Source organism: Chiloscyllium plagiosum, chromosome 2 (genome assembly GCF_004010195.1).
Source record: "Chiloscyllium plagiosum isolate BGI_BamShark_2017 chromosome 2, ASM401019v2, whole genome shotgun sequence".
In the NCBI taxonomy this organism is placed as follows: Eukaryota; Metazoa; Chordata; class Chondrichthyes; order Orectolobiformes; family Hemiscylliidae; genus Chiloscyllium; species Chiloscyllium plagiosum.
In genome coordinates this window covers 24,224,088-24,239,390 of record NC_057711.1, presented here as the reverse complement: position 1 = coordinate 24,239,390, position 15,303 = coordinate 24,224,088, and the positions used below count along the sequence as shown (strand labels likewise).

The 15,303-nt window shown below is 44.0% G+C and overlaps 2 protein-coding genes across 6 annotated transcripts in view; one reads left to right on the top strand and one right to left on the bottom strand.

The window, feature by feature from the left end:
- trappc11 (trafficking protein particle complex subunit 11) overlaps nucleotides 1-519 on the bottom strand; it is a 68,496-nt gene extending 67,977 nt beyond the window's left edge. Inside the window, exon 1 of one of the 3 annotated variants that reach the window (XM_043705315.1) lies at nucleotides 297-519. In XM_043705315.1, coding sequence (XP_043561250.1) covers nucleotides 297-341 — 45 coding nt within the window. In that variant the 5' untranslated portion in view covers nucleotides 342-519. The other 2 variants (XM_043705329.1, XM_043705319.1) reach the window with 2 other exon arrangements.
- A 10,486-nt stretch (nucleotides 520-11,005) lies between these two features.
- The window catches only part of rwdd (RWD domain containing 4), a 17,145-nt gene continuing 12,847 nt past the window's right edge, over nucleotides 11,006-15,303 (top strand). For 2 of the 3 annotated variants that reach the window (XM_043705313.1, XM_043705312.1), the window contains exons 1-2: nucleotides 11,006-11,208; nucleotides 13,171-13,251. In XM_043705313.1, the coding sequence (XP_043561248.1) occupies nucleotides 11,185-11,208; nucleotides 13,171-13,251 (105 nt within the window). In that variant the 5' untranslated portion in view covers nucleotides 11,006-11,184. The remainder of the gene's footprint in view (nucleotides 11,209-13,170; nucleotides 13,252-15,303) is intronic. The other variant, XM_043705308.1, reaches the window with a different exon arrangement.

The window sequence follows — 15,303 nt, the reverse complement described above, 5'->3', positions numbered from 1 at the left end:
GGGAGGGGAGGGGGAGTGTAGCCTGAGAGAAATCTGGTCAAGTACATAAACAAGTTGTCACGCTCTCCACTTGACAGCTGCCTTCCTGTGACCTAGCCTGACGGTGGTGACACGAAGCTGCAGCCACACTGCCCCCACCAACTCACCGGAGGCCCGTTCTCATCCCCACCATAACCCGGATACTTTACCCGAACGGACCAGTACTGAGCCGCCGCCTTTCACTTCCCCCGCGACTGGTACCACCGAGATCCTGACAACACTGCGTCATGACGCAACACGCACGCAGTAAACCCCACCTCTCGCTTCGATTGGCAGCGACACGGACCAATCGGTATCCTCATCTTCCAGGTCCGCCTTCGGAGTATTGAACCAATCGACGATCAGCCGGAATGCGGACCTCTGCGGGGGCTCCGATGAAGATCCTGAACTGTCGCCATCTGCTGGTGGGAAGCCGCCTGTGCTGCCCTGACACCTAAGGCAAAGCAGCTGATGCAGCAAGCTTGTGCCTGGGGTGAAGAATAGATTGCATCAGGATAATGGCATATGATGTCTTTTCTCTGGGGTGGGGGTGTCCAGAACTAGAGGACAAAAGTTTAAGGTGGGAGTTGGAAGATTTAAAAGGAACCTAAGGGGCAACGTTTTCATGCAGAGGGTGGTGCGTGTGTGAAATGATCTGCCAGAGGAGCGGTGGAGGCTGGAATAGTTACAATATTTAAATGGCATCTGGATGGGTATATGAATAGGAAGTGTTCAGTGGGAGGTGGGCCAAGCACTGGCAGATGGGACTACATTGATTTGGGATATTTGGTCATCATGGACAAGTTGGACCAAAGGGTCTATTTCAATACTGTAATGACTCAATGACTCAATGACTCTAAGTCAAGCATCCAAATTTGCTGACGACACAAAATTGGGCAGCATTTTAGACACTGCTGGTGCCAGTAGAAAATTTACAACAAGATATTGATAGATTAAGTAAATGGGCAAAAATGTAGCAGATGGATTTTCATATTAGCAAGTGTGAAGTGGTCCACTTTAGACCAAAAAAAGGTTAGATCAAGGTATTTTTTAGAAGGCATAAAGTTAAATACAGCAGATGTCCAACAAAATTTGGGGATTCGGGTGCACAGTTCTTTAAAATGCCGCAAACTGGTATAGAAAATAGTCAAGAAGGCTAATGGAATGCTGGCCTTCATATCCAAAAGGGCTGGAATATAGGGTTGGTGATGTTATGCTACAGTTAATCAAAACCTTAATTAGATCCCATTTAGAGTACAAGAGTGTGGTGCTGGAAAAGCACAGCAGGTCAGGCAGCTGATGAAGGGCTTATGCCCGAAACATCAATTCTCCTGCTCCTCGGATGCTGCCTGACCCGCTGTGCTTTTCCAGCACCACACCCTGGATTCTGATCTCCAGCATCTACATTCCTCATTTTCTCCCCATTTAGCGTACTGTGAGTACACTTGGCACCACACCTTCGGAAGGATGTTCTGGCCCTAGAGAAAGTTTAATGTAAGTTTACAAGAATGATAACTGGACTTCAGAGAACCAGTCCCATCTTCTGCATTTGTCCTAAGTCACTCTAAATCTTTCCTATTCATGTACCTATCCAAATCTTGCAGTGCATTCAATATTATTATCAAACCTTGCTGTGAACAGGCTTATTTCATACAGCAAACAAATATTCCTTCAATATTTGCTAAATTTCAAGAAAAACTTTCCAAAACCATTTTATTTTTAATTATGAAACATTGGCAACCTTATTATTAATGCAGATTTGAATAAATTTTGGAAAAGTGATTTTAAAAACTGCATAGCTCAACCAGTTCATCCTGTTCCAACTCCAGTTCCCTAACGCAGTTTGTGAGGAGATGGAGTTGGGTGCACATCTTGCAGGCAAAGTCAGCAGAGACACGAGTGGTGACCCCAATTGCAATGCCCACCATCCCCTCTGCTCTGAATTGCCAAGAAAGATTGAGTAATAAAAAAAATCTCCTTTATTCAAATAGTTTGGATGGAGCAGTTTTTGTCAGATGTCTCCAGGAAAGAACCAGGAAAGAACCTTGACTCAATGTGTAGATAGGTGGACGAGAGGGGAGGCCATATTAGATTTGGTGCTTGGCAACATAGCAGGCCAGGTATCAGATCTCTCAGTGGGAGAGCATTTTGGTGATAGTCCTCACAACTCCCTTATCTTTACTATCATCATGGTGAGGGATAGGAGTAGACGGTATGGGAAAGTATTTAATTGGAGGACGGGGATTTACAATGCTATTATGCAGGAACTGGGGCACCTAAATTGGGAATAGATGTTCTCAGGGAAATGCATGACAGAAATGTGGAGGTTGTTTAGGGAACATTTGCTGATAGTGGTGGATAGGTTTGTCCCACTGAGTCAAGGAAGGAATGGTAGGGTGAAGGAACCTTGGGTGACAAGTGGTATAGAACATCTAGTCAAGAGGAAGAAGGAATCTTTTCTAAGGTTGTGGAGACAATAATCAGACAGAGCTCTAGAGGGTTACAAGGTGGCCAGGAAAGAACTGAAGAGTGGACTTAGGAGAACTAGAAGGGGGCATAAAAAAGCTTTAGTGTGTTGGATTAAGGAAAACCCTAAGGCATTCTACACTTACGTGAGGAACAAGAAGATGACCAGAGTGAAGGTACGGCTGATCAAGGATAGTGGAGGGAACTTGTGCCTGCAGTCGGAGGAGGTAGGTGAAGGATCCTCATGAATACTATGCTTCAGTTTTCACTACTGAGAGACACTTGACGTTTGTGAGAACAGCATGAAACAGATGATATGCTTGAACAGGTTGATGTTAAGAAGGAGGATGTGGTGTAAAGGGGGTTCCAAGATTGCAGCAATCTGATAGGTCTGCTGTACTGGGTTCTGCATTAAAATCCAAGTAAGGTGGACTTTCAACTCCCTTCACTTGTCATCCACAAGAAAAATAGATAAAACAAAGTAATACAAAATAGTTAGAACCTTTTAAATTTTGATTCTAACATTCTGGGAACAAGATGAAAATGAATAAAGGAAAGGGAGCGAGAGGATTGCAGCAGGCAGGGCACTCCCCTACAGTGCCGGGCATATCCGTGGCCATAGCCCTGACTCCTGTGGTAGCGTCTTTGAACCTGTTGGGGCAGCAGAATCTAGTCTCGGAGTTTTACAAACTCCGAGAGAAAATCAGTTTGGCGCTGGAACCGATCTCTGTCATGCTACAAAAGTATGAGCAGAAGATCTGAATGCTGGATCGATGCGCTGAGGCAGTCGAACAAAGGACTCCCGCGTTGGAGACTGCGGTTCAGAATTCAGTGGGGCAGATCCTAACACTGGATGGCCAGGTTCAGGCCCTGCTGAACCAGGTTGACGACCTTGAGAATCGAGTTCGAAAGAGAAACTTACGGACAATTGGGGTCCCAGAACGTGAAGAAGGCGAGGGCCAGGTCTGCTTCCTGGAGCAGTGGCTCCCACATCCTCTGGGGTTGGGAGTCAAGTCAGGCCGGGTGTGTGTGGAGCGGGCCCACCAGATTGCAACGCGTAGGCCCAGGTCAGATCCACACCCCCACCCAGTCCCAGGGCGATTCCAGTATTATAAAAAGAAGCAACTGATAATGGAAGCCTCCAGAAAGTTGGGAAAAGACTCACAGGCTCTGGTGTAAAAAAGGTTCAAAAATTTTTTCAAGACTTCTCTGGGGCTATAATCAAGAAGAGGAAATGTTTTGATGAAGTCAAGAAGAAATTGAGAGATTTGAATATCCAATACTCTGTGAGGTACCCAACAGTACTGCACTTCAACCATGGAGGGTCTGTTCACAATTTTGATTCGGCAGAGAAAGCAAGGGATTTTTTTGGACTCTGAAATAAATGGTCTGGGTCAGGGATTAAAAAAAAGGCTATGGACAATGGCATTACCGTTCCTTTCATGGTTGTTGGTCCTGCAGACAGGGCATTGCTTTGATGTAAAATTCCCTTTTTTTCCTCTCTTTTAGTAATTTTTTGTTATTTCTTTGTTTCCTCTGGGTGAGGGTTGGTTATTTCTTTTACGGAAGACAAATGGCTTTGATGTATGGAGGGGATGGAATGAGCATCCACTTTTAACTCTCACATGTGTAAACAATAGGTTTTCTTTGTCTCTGTATTACTTGGGTTTGGGGTGCGGCAATGACTGGAAGGAATCAGGATGGTTGTAAGGTTTGGGACGAATGCCCACTATGGGTGAGGGGGGAAATCTCCAGCTATTTGTTGTTTACATGTTTGTTAATTTAAGAGTAGTGGTTAGTTTTTTAGTTTTGGTAGTATCTGTAGTGTTTTTTAGATTTTATAAATTCAGTGTTTTCTCCACTTGGCACACCATGAGTAAGCTTCTTCCTCTCGGGGGGGCTGCAGGCCACTCTGGGCGGTCATGACTAGTGGTTCATTTAAATGGTGCACCTGGAACATAAAGGGGAGCCATTCCCCGATCAAAAGAAAGAAGGTGCTCTCAAACCTCAGAAAGGAGAGGGTTGGCATCGCCCTGTTGCAGGAAACACACTTGAATGACAAGGAACATTTGAAGTTACAGCAGGGAGGATTTGGTAGGGTATTCTTCTCCTCTTTTAATTCTAAAAGCAGTGGAGTGGCCATACTAGTACGGAGGATGGAATCTCCCATTCCAAATAATACAACAAATTAAGGATGAGCATTGCAGGGTTCATCATCCTCAAGGGAAAGAGTATGGCATACTAAATATCTATTGCCCCCCAACGTACCCCCTTAAATTCTTAATTGACACTGTCTCAAATTAATGGCTCTTGGGGTGCATCATACGATTATAGGGGAAGACTTCAACCGTCTCATGAATCCTGAGGTAGACAGAATGCCATAGAGTCTCTTGGGTATCTTCCTGCAATTCAGACAGCAAGTGGACTTGTGTTGGGAGTTGGGGCTGGTGGATGTGTGACGATGTCTCCACCCTAATGGTAGGGATTTTACCTTTTATTCCAACCTGCACAAGTGCACGTGAGAATTGATATGTTTTTTGTTCCATCAATCTGTTTTGATTCAATGCTATCCTGCAGGATTGGGAACATAGCCATTTCGGACCATGCAGCAGTGTACTTGGATGTCAAGATCAGGAGGAGTGGAATAGACACACGGCACTGGTGCATGGATCCAGTTCTTTTGAAAGATGGCAAATTTATAGAGTGCTCTTCACAAAGGAGTTTGGGATCTTCTGGGACATCAACTCGGGTACAGCAAGTAACCCATCTGTGCTTTGGGAGACCACCAAGACCACCAAGACATATTTAAGGGGTTTAATTATTTCATAATCAGCAACTAGGAAAAGGCAGAGAGGAGAAAAATAACGGATGCTGGAGGCCCGGCTGAAAGCAGCCGAATCGGCATATTATGATTGACCATGTGTGGTTAAGTTACAGCGGGTCAAAGATCTCCAGGCTGCTCTGAACTCAGTACTTACCCAGGCAGCAGAGAGGGAGGTCTTCCTTGCAAAGCAAGGGGTATTGGATTATGAGGATAAGCCAGCTGGATATCTGGCATATCTGGCTAGGAAGAAAAGTGCCCCACAGTCCATCGTGTCTATTAGGGAGAGAACGGGTACTATCACTCGCAAGTCGAGAAAGATCAATGCCATATTCAGGAAATCCTATGCAGAGTTATACTGGTTGAAGGGTTGTGAGGATGGAATAGCAAGAATGGAATCCTTTTTTGAGAATCTGGACCTCCCAGGTATAAATGCAAAACAAGCCTCCCTTTTGAATGCACCCTTAACAATACAAGAGATACAAGAGGCAGTAAGGCAGCTCCAAAGTGGCAAAGCACCCAGCCTGGACGAGTTCCTGAATGAATTCTACAAGGAGTTCATAAACATGTTGGCGAGCCAATATTGAGTATGTACATCATTCATACAGCCATGATTGCCTCCTGTCCTCTCTTAGGGAGGCCAATATCTCTCTTATTCTAAAGAAGAAGATCGTGAGGACTCTGCTTCATATAGACCTATCTTGCTGCTGAATGTAGATTTTAAAATCCTGTCTAAAACACTAGCCCTGAGATTGAAGAAGGTACTACCCACTATCATAAAGGAAGACCAGATAGGTTTTACCAAGAGTTGTAGCTCTTCCAATAATGTCAGAAGGGTGTTGAATACAGTGCAATTATGCCAGCAGAGGTCAACTCCGGGCTTGGTGGTCTTCTTAGATGCGGAAAAAGTGTTTGATTGGGTGGAATGACTGTATCTTTTTGGTGTCCTGGAATGTTTTGGCCTTGTGGGGGCTTTTGCTAGGTGGATGACAGTATTGTATAATGAGCCCAAGGCAGCAGTCCTTACGACTGACATAAAATCAGACAATTTTAGCATCGGGAGGCAGTCAACAGGTGTATCCTCTCTTGCTGCTACTATTTACCTTAGTAATTGAACCGTTGGCAGAGGCTATTCAGAAGGACTCTGAAATTCTGGTGCCAAAGTTAGGATTGGGAGAGCACAAAATTACTCTCTATGCCGGTGATGTTCTTCTCTTTTTGACTAACCTGGAAAAGTCTGTACCTCAGCTAATACAAAAGATTAAGTTATTCAGCACTTTCTCAGGTTATAAAATTAATTTTACAAAATCGGTAGCCATGCCCGTGGGAGGCTTGGTGGGGTGCCTGAGTTGGAGGATGGAACGAGAGCACAAAATTACTCTCTATGCCGGTGATGTTCTTCTCTTTCTCAGGTTATAAAATTAATTTTACAAAATCGGTAGCCATGCCCGTGGGAGGCTTGGTGGGGTGCCTGAGTTGGAGGATGGAACACAATTTCCTTTCCGGTGGTCACAAAAAGGTTTTCTTTACTTGGATATTTGTATTACCCCTGTTTTCCACCAGCTGTACAGAGCTAACTTTGTGCAATTGTTTGATAGGATAAAACAGAATCTGCAACGTTGGGAGGTGGAACTGAAGACTTACAAAATATTACATTGTGCCTGGTTTCAACATGCAATGAAACAATAATTTGCAATGGATGGTTGTGTGGACAATATCTAGGTCAAACAAAGTTAAAAATCACACAACTGACAGTTCATAGAGAACACAGGGGGCTAACACCTTCAACATATTGTCTAGCTAACACCCATTGTTAACAGCTAACCCAAGAATGCAACTTTTAAAAAAAGGGTTTTGTGATTTACACATGAAAGAAGTGAACCTATCACTGTATTCTAACAGATGAAAGGCTTAACAGACAATCAATTTTTCAATGTATAATTTCAGTTACATCACACTGCGAATTTTTGCTATAAATTCTGTGTTACGATCGAGCCCTCCACTATCACCTGATGAAGGAGCGTCGCTCCGAAAGCTAGTGTGCTTCCAATTAAACCTGTTGGACTATAACCTGGTGTTGTGTGATTTTTAACTTTGTACACCCCAGTCCAACACCGGCAACTCCAAATCATAGGTCAAACAAGGAATTGTTGAGGAAATCGCTGCCAATGACAAATTAACTAAAGCAAATGATCCTAAATTTTTGAGCAGATGAAGTCCACCTCCACTTCTCTTCTGGCATCACTTGAAAGAGGCCTCTAAGCTACTCGACACTTTTGGGTGACAGCAACTTTGTTAATTATGTTAATTCCCTTCTAACCTGCTGTTTGTTCATTTGCAGAAGAATTTAAGGACTGCTGAGAAGTCTGTAGGGCTGTCCAATCTGCCAGATTACTGCTTAGAAAATGAAAAGTAAAACTACCCCAATCAGCTATAGCTCAATGACTGCATGGAATCATTAATGTTTTGCCTCATTCCTTCATATCTCCTTCCCAAAAAAAATGCTATAATTAGAATCATTTATGCTACTCTGACACATTTTGTCAAAGTTTTTTGATGATGACTAAGAATTAATAGTCAATAGTGCGCGGCACGGTGGCTGGTGGGCGGCACAGTGGCAGTGGGCGGCACGGTGATAGTGGGCGGCATAGTGGCACAGTGGTTAGCACTGTTGCCTCACAGCGCCAGAGACCCGGGTTCAATTCCCGCCTCAGGCGACTGACTGTGTGGAGTTTGCACGTTCTCCCCGTGTCTGCGTGGGTTTCCTCCCACAGTCCAAAGATATGCAGGTCAGGTGAATTGGCCATGCTAAATTGCCCGTAGAGTTAGGTATAGGGGTAAATGTAGGGGTATGGGTGGGTTGCGTTTCGGCGGGTCGGTGTGGATTTGTTGGGCCGAAGGGCCTGTTTCCACACTGTAATGTAATCTAATTTGTTTACATTTTAAAACAAGAAGATTGACTCTGATTGGTCAACGTATTGTCATCGGGAATGAATCCAAGAATGGCTGTCACCTATTTTGTTGAGTGGAAATAGGTGCAGTACGTGCATATGTTCTTCCTGTCAGAAAGGAACAATACTCAGTGTGTTAATACATTTAGCTTCCAGTGTGCTAGATGCGCCAGACTGTGAGCCTGACTGACAATCCCAAATTGGCTGTCGGCATAACTCTGTGCATACTCTAGATTATTAGCAATGTTGTGCAATTGCAAAATCACATCTAAATTTGGAACCATAGTCTGATTGAATGTGGTCAGTATCTTGCTTATTACAAACAGCCAAAGGGATTAGTTGTTTGATATGATCTGCCAGTCTTTGAGTGATATAAACTGCATATTTGACACCAAACTGGCACTGTCAGTTATCAGGTAACTGTTGTATTCTCTTTGCAATGCCTATAGCCCCACAGCGTTCACTTGGCAACCAATCAGCACTTTTCTCTCATGCAGTGTAGATGTAGCTTTACTGTCACAATAATTACAACATTGTTGTTTTTGGTAATACTCAAGCTCTTGCTGTTGTTGAGATGCTAAAATATCTATAGTCTGCTCGGATAGGGTGAGAAACACTAACTTCTCTTTCAGAACATTGAGCAGGAACACAAAGTTCCTGTAATGGCCATATTGTCTGCATCAGAGTAGCATAAATGATTCTAATTATAGCATTTTTTTTGGGAAGGAGATGTGAAGGAATGAGGCAAAACATTAGTGATTCCATGCAGTCATTGAGCTATAGCTGATTGGGTAGTTTTACTTTTCATTTTCTAAGCAGTAATCTGGCAGATTGGACAGCCCTACAGACTAATTATCAAGGGAAAGATGTACTGGCATTGGAGGAGTTCAGAGAAGTTTACTAGGTGAATTTTGGGAAGGATGGATTTGAAGAAAGGTTGAATAGGTTGGTTTGTCTTAGAAACATAGAGTATCGGCACAGGAGTAAGCCATTTGGCTCTTCAAGCCTGCTTCACCATTCATTATGATCATGGCTGATCATCCAACTCAATGGTTTGGAGTTTTAAAATTACTGAAACATATAAGGTTCCCAGGATGTTTGACAGGATAGATGTGGAAAGATTGTTTCCGCTGTGGGTGAGTGAAGTACTAAACAGCATATTCTCAGATATACCCATTTAAGACAAAATGAAGAAGAATTTCTTCTCTCAGAGGGAAGTGAATCTGTTGAATTCTTTGCTGCAAAGGACTGTCCAAGCCGGGTTGTTAACCATATTCAAGATGTGGAGGTGCCAGTGTTGGACTGGGGTGGATAATATTAAAAATCACACAACACCAGATTACAGTCCAACTGGTTTATTTGGAAGTACTAACTTTCGGAGCACTGCTTCTTCATCAGGTAACTAGTGGGGCAGGATCATAAGACACAGAAATTATATTAAAACATCATGCAACTGATACAATATATTGAACAATAACAAGGTGTTGCGAGTGTGGTGCTGATCAGGCCGCATCTGAGGAGCAGGAGAATCGACGTTTTAGGAAAACTTCTTCAAGGCAGGCATCCTTGCAAGAGGATTCGCAGTACGGCTAAAATCAACTAGGTAAAAACAAGGACTGCAGATGCTGGAAACGAGAGTCTAAATTAGAGTGGTGCTAGAAAAGCACAGCAGGTCAAGCAGCATACGAGGAGCAGGAAAATCGATGTTTCAGGCAAAAGCCCTTCATCAGGAATTGAGGAGAATGCCTGCCTTGAAGAAGTTTTCCTCCTCTCTCTACAAGAATCTCAATGAGTCTCTCTCACTGCAATCTCTCCACTCTGCAGGCACCCTGCCTCTATTCTTGATAAAGGGCTTTTGCCCGAAATGTAAATTTTCCTGCTCCTCGGATGCTGCCTGACCTGCTGTGCTTTTCCAGCACCACTCTAATCTTGACTCTGGTTTCCAGCATCTCCAGTCCTTGTTTTTACCCGAGGGAGAAGGTGACAGGTTGGAGAGGAAGGTGGAGCGGATAGATAGGAAAGGTGATGGATGGGTCAGGAGGGCGGTGCTGAGTTGGAGGCTTGGGACTGGGATAATGTAGGGGGAGTGGAAATTAGGAAACCGTTGAAATCCACATTTATCCCGTGTGTTTGCAGGATCCCAAAGCGGAGTATGAGGCATTCTTACTCCAGGCGTCAGAGGAACACTTCACCTTCAACTCCAACTCCAACTCCAACTCCAACTCCCACTCCCACTCCCACTCCATTAAGGACATGCAGGTCCTGGGCCTCCTCCATCACCAAACCCTAACCATTGACACCTGAAGGAAGACCTTCCCTCTCAAGACCCCCCTCCCAGTTATCTCTCAGGCTCCCTACCCACAAGCCTCTTTCCTGGTGAAGGGCTTATGCCCGAAACGTCGATTCGCCTGCTGTGCTTTTCCAACATCACACTCTAATCTCGGCCCTGATCTGCAGTCCTCACTTTTGCCGAGCTGACTTGATGGGCCCAACGGCCTCCTCCTTCGCCGCCGCACGTTTACTGACGTCAGCACGCAGGGCTCCGTGCGGAACGACGTTAGCAGGCTTCCCCCGCTCACGTCGCGTCTCTTGCCTCCATAGAGGGTGTGCGAACACAGCAACACGCCTGCGCAAGGGCTTCGTCGTTCCCGAGCCGGACGCGCCTGCGCAGATCGCAGGGGCGTGTGAGGTGCGCTGTCACGTGATATGGGGGCCCCCACCGATTGGCCGAACGGCTCAACCAATGGCGTGCGGGTTCAGAGGGGAACGGTGAGAGTTGAGGCGAAGGTGAGCGGCGGTGTGGAGGGCTGTCTGCACCGGAGTGGAGCTGAGTCCTGACTTCGACCCGGCCCGAATGGAGGCTGTCCGGCTTTAAAGGTTGGCAGCGCGAATTCCCCCCTCGGCCATCTACCCGCCGGGGTTACCGCGATGACGGCCAACGAGGAGCAGACGGTGAGCTGATTGAGCCTGTCAGTTGAGCCGGCCGCTTGCCTCCCTCGATCGTGTCTGGGCTGCAGGCGGACAGTGAGAGGTTAATGAGTCCCTCGAAAGCTGAAGGAGCAAGGGAATTGGAGATGATGAGACTGGGGCATCTGTCGGCAGTGTGAATGGTAGTTTCTTATTGCTTGCCTTGTACAGCAGCGATAACGCCGGTAGTGTGGCACAGAGAAGTGGGTGAGGCGTGTTTATACATTTTCTTACGAAGTTTTCAGTACCAACACTCTCCCTGAATCTGGGGTACCGTGGAATTAAATTTGAAGTACACTGCAAGAAAGACTGCTGCCAAAACACTCAATGTATCATTTACAAGGGTTTACAAGAGATTCACCAGGATGTTGCCTGGGCTGGAGCTGTTTAGTTGTAAAGAGTGATTAGGCAGGCTGGGGTTGATTTCCTTGAGCAGAAAAACTGATGGAGTGACCAGATTAAGGTGAGCAAAACTTTTCCCCTCAATTAAGGGGTCAATAACTAGAGAGGACAGTTTTAAGATAAGATGCAGGAGATTTATTGAAGAATTGTGAGAAAAAGGTGATCCCAGAAGGTGCTAGGTGTCAGGAAGTCTGCCGAAAAGGATGGCACTTTTTGGAACCTACGGCAGACAAGGTTAGATCTAAGTGTAGAAATGGAATTAAAATAAATAGATGCCTGATGATTGGAGTGGACATGGTAGACTAAAGGGTGTCCTTCCATGTTGTAGAAACTCTGTTACTATATTGGTTGTAGCCTGTCAAATTTTCTTTTCCCAGAGATTACTGGAAGGCGGAGTAAATCGAGATTAAGATGTGGATGGCAGCCTTGATTTTATTAAATGGTGAAGCAGGCTTGAGAGAATAATCTACTCCTTTATATTTGTGTATCTGTGCATCAGCAATTTTTCCTCACATCAATGGAAATAATTGCTGTTCCTTTTTTTCTGTTGTTGAGTTAAGTTCTTCAAACTCCCTATGTCATAGAACTGTGGCATTATCTTCACCACATCAAGGGGAGCAATACAAGAAGGGAGCTTCTTCCCACCACCTTCTAAAAAGTAATTCAGAATGGATAATAACTGTTGACTTTGTCAATGATGCCCAAATCTTGTGAATGAATAAATAAAAATGTATCATTAGCTTCTACTGTATTAAACTTAATTGGATCATGTCAAAATTACATTTGAGTTTTGTTTGATTTTCTCTCATCCTGTTCCTGAAGAGAGGAACCCATAAAAAAGCACATCATATATTTGAGTGTTCCAGAAAATCTACAAAGTTAAAAATCACACAAGACCAGGTTGTAGGCCCACAGGTTTATTTGGAGGCACTATCTTTTGAAGCGCTGTGTCTTCATCAGGTGGTTGTGGAGCAAAATCATACGACCCAGAATTTATAACAACAGGATTGCAGTGTCATTGGAATGTAATAGTAAACAAATTTAACTAAAATATTACACTCCAGTGACACTGCAATCCTGTTGCTATAAATTCTGGGTCGTATGATTCTGTTCCACAACCACCTGATGATGAAGAAGCAGCGCTTCAAAAGCTAGTGCCTCTAAATAAACCTGTTGGACTATTACCTGGTATTGTTATTTTTAACTTTGTCCATCCCAGTCCAACACCGGCACCTCCAAATCAGAAAATCTACAGTTTCCTATCTTGCAAACTTGTGACGAAAGCAAACTACAGCTATTGAAAATCTGGAATGAAATCAAAAACTGTTGAAAACGCTCAGCAGGTCTGAAACATTAATGTTTCAGATCATTTATCCTTTGAGAGAATTTATTATCTTGCTTGTTCTAGCATTCTTTAAAAGCAATTTAAATTTCTTCTGAATTGTCCTATCTGGATATATTATCATAATGATGTCAGCAGATGACAGTGAAAAATACTTTCCTCTCCACCTTAATGTTGGAATTGGGTTTTGCTTTTGTTTTCAGATGGAGCTTGAAGCTCTTCGCTCCATTTATGAAGGTGATGAATGTTTTAAGGAACTTAGTTCAGCATCTTTTCAATATAGGGTAAGTTAAGTAAGTTATTTTATGCAAATACAATTGTACTTAATAATTTAGAGTTTTTGACTATCATTCCTGTACTTCAAACATTATACACTATAAATAATGTATCTACAATAGGAATGAACTCAGTTGCAGTAGCACCTCTTTTGAGAAAGGCTTGTAATGAAGTTCTCAGGTGGGATTGTTGGGATTGGGATTGTTGACTTTTCCTGATATATATTAGTACCATAGGCCTTCTCGTTCAGGGCACATGTGCAATGTGTTAGGAAGTAATGGCAACGCAACTGCACTTTATACCATACTATATGATACAGCACAGGAACAGGCCCTTCAGCCTACTAAGTCTGCACCAATTTCAAATCCTCATTTGGAGCCACTACTTATTGCCCATGCGTGTTTATTCCTCTGTTCGTCTTCCCTTCGTGTGTCTATCATGATACACCTTAAGCATTGCTAAAAGCCTGCTTCAACCACCTCCAGTAGAGTGCATTTCAGGCATCCACTACGCTCTGTGTGAAAAATTTTTTCCTGCCCTCCTCCCCTAATTCCCAACCCCCCACAATCACCTTGAATCAGTTCTTTGTTGTAGTTAAGCTTTCCATCCTGGCAAAAGCCTCTAATCATTCACCCTATCTATGCCCCTCATAATTTTGTAGACCTCTATCAGGTTGCTCCTCAGCCTCCGATATTTTCAGTGAAAACAATCTGAGTTTATCCAACCTCTCCCATAACTAAAACCATCCAGACTAGGTAACATCTTGGTACGTCTTCTCTGCACCCTCTCCAAAGCAGCCATGTCCTTCTGGTACTGTGGCGACCAGAACTGCAAGCAGTATTCCAAATGTGGTCTAACTAAAGTTTGTACAGTTAAAATAAGTTAGTGAGTATTATAACTGATGCCTCAGCTGATGAAGACCAGTGTGCTGTGTGCCTTCTGGGCTACCTTATCCACCTATGTTGCCACTTTCAGGAATCATTGGACCAGATCCATCTGTATATTAATCCTCCTAAGGGTTCTGCCATTTATCATATAATTCACACCTGAATTTGATCTTCCAAAATGCATCACCTCGCATTGTTCCGATTAAATGCCACCTGCTGTTTCTGTGCCAAAATCTGCAATCTATCTATATCCGGTTGTATTGTTTGACAATCTTCTTCACGATCTGCAAGTCCGCTAATTGTGGTGTCATCAGCAAACTTACTAATCAGACCAACTACATTTTCCTCCAGATCATTCATATGTAAATATTGCAAACAACAAAGATCCCAGCACTGATCCATGCGGAAACCAATAGTTACTGATCTCCATTCTGAAAAGCACCCCTCCATTGCTATTCTGTCTTCTAAGACCAAGCCAGTTTTGTATACATCTAGCCAGCTCAGCCTGATAACTCTACCTTCTATATTTACTTGCCATGGAGTACCTTGTCAAATGCCTTACTAAAGTCCATGCAGACAACATCCACTGACCTTCCCTCATCAATAATTAAGAGTCATAGAGAATGTACAGCATGGAAACAGACCCTTTGGTCCAACCCGTCCATGCCGACCAGATATCCCAACCCAATCTAGTCCCACCTGCCAGCACCCAGCCCATATCCCTCCAAACCCTTCCTATTCATATACCCATCCAAATGCCTCTTAAATGTTGCAGTTGTACCAGCCTCCACCACATCCTCATGCAGCTCGTTCCATACACGTACCACCCTCTGCATGAAAAAGTTGCTCCTTCGGTCTCTTTTATATCTTTCTCCTCTCACCCTAAACCCTCTAGTTCTGGACTCCCCCACCCCAGGGAACATACTTTGCCTCTTTATCCTATCCATGCCCCTCATAGTTTTGTAAAACTCTATAAGTTTCCCCAGCCTCCATCAGCCTCCGATGCTCCAGGGAAAACAGCCCCAGCCTGTTCAGCCTCTCCCTGTAGCTCAGATCCTCCAACCCAGGCAACATGCTTGTGAATCTTTTCTGAACCCTTTCAAGTTTCACAACATCTTTTCGATAGGAAGGAGACCAGAATTGCACGCAATATTCCAACAGTGGCCTAACCAA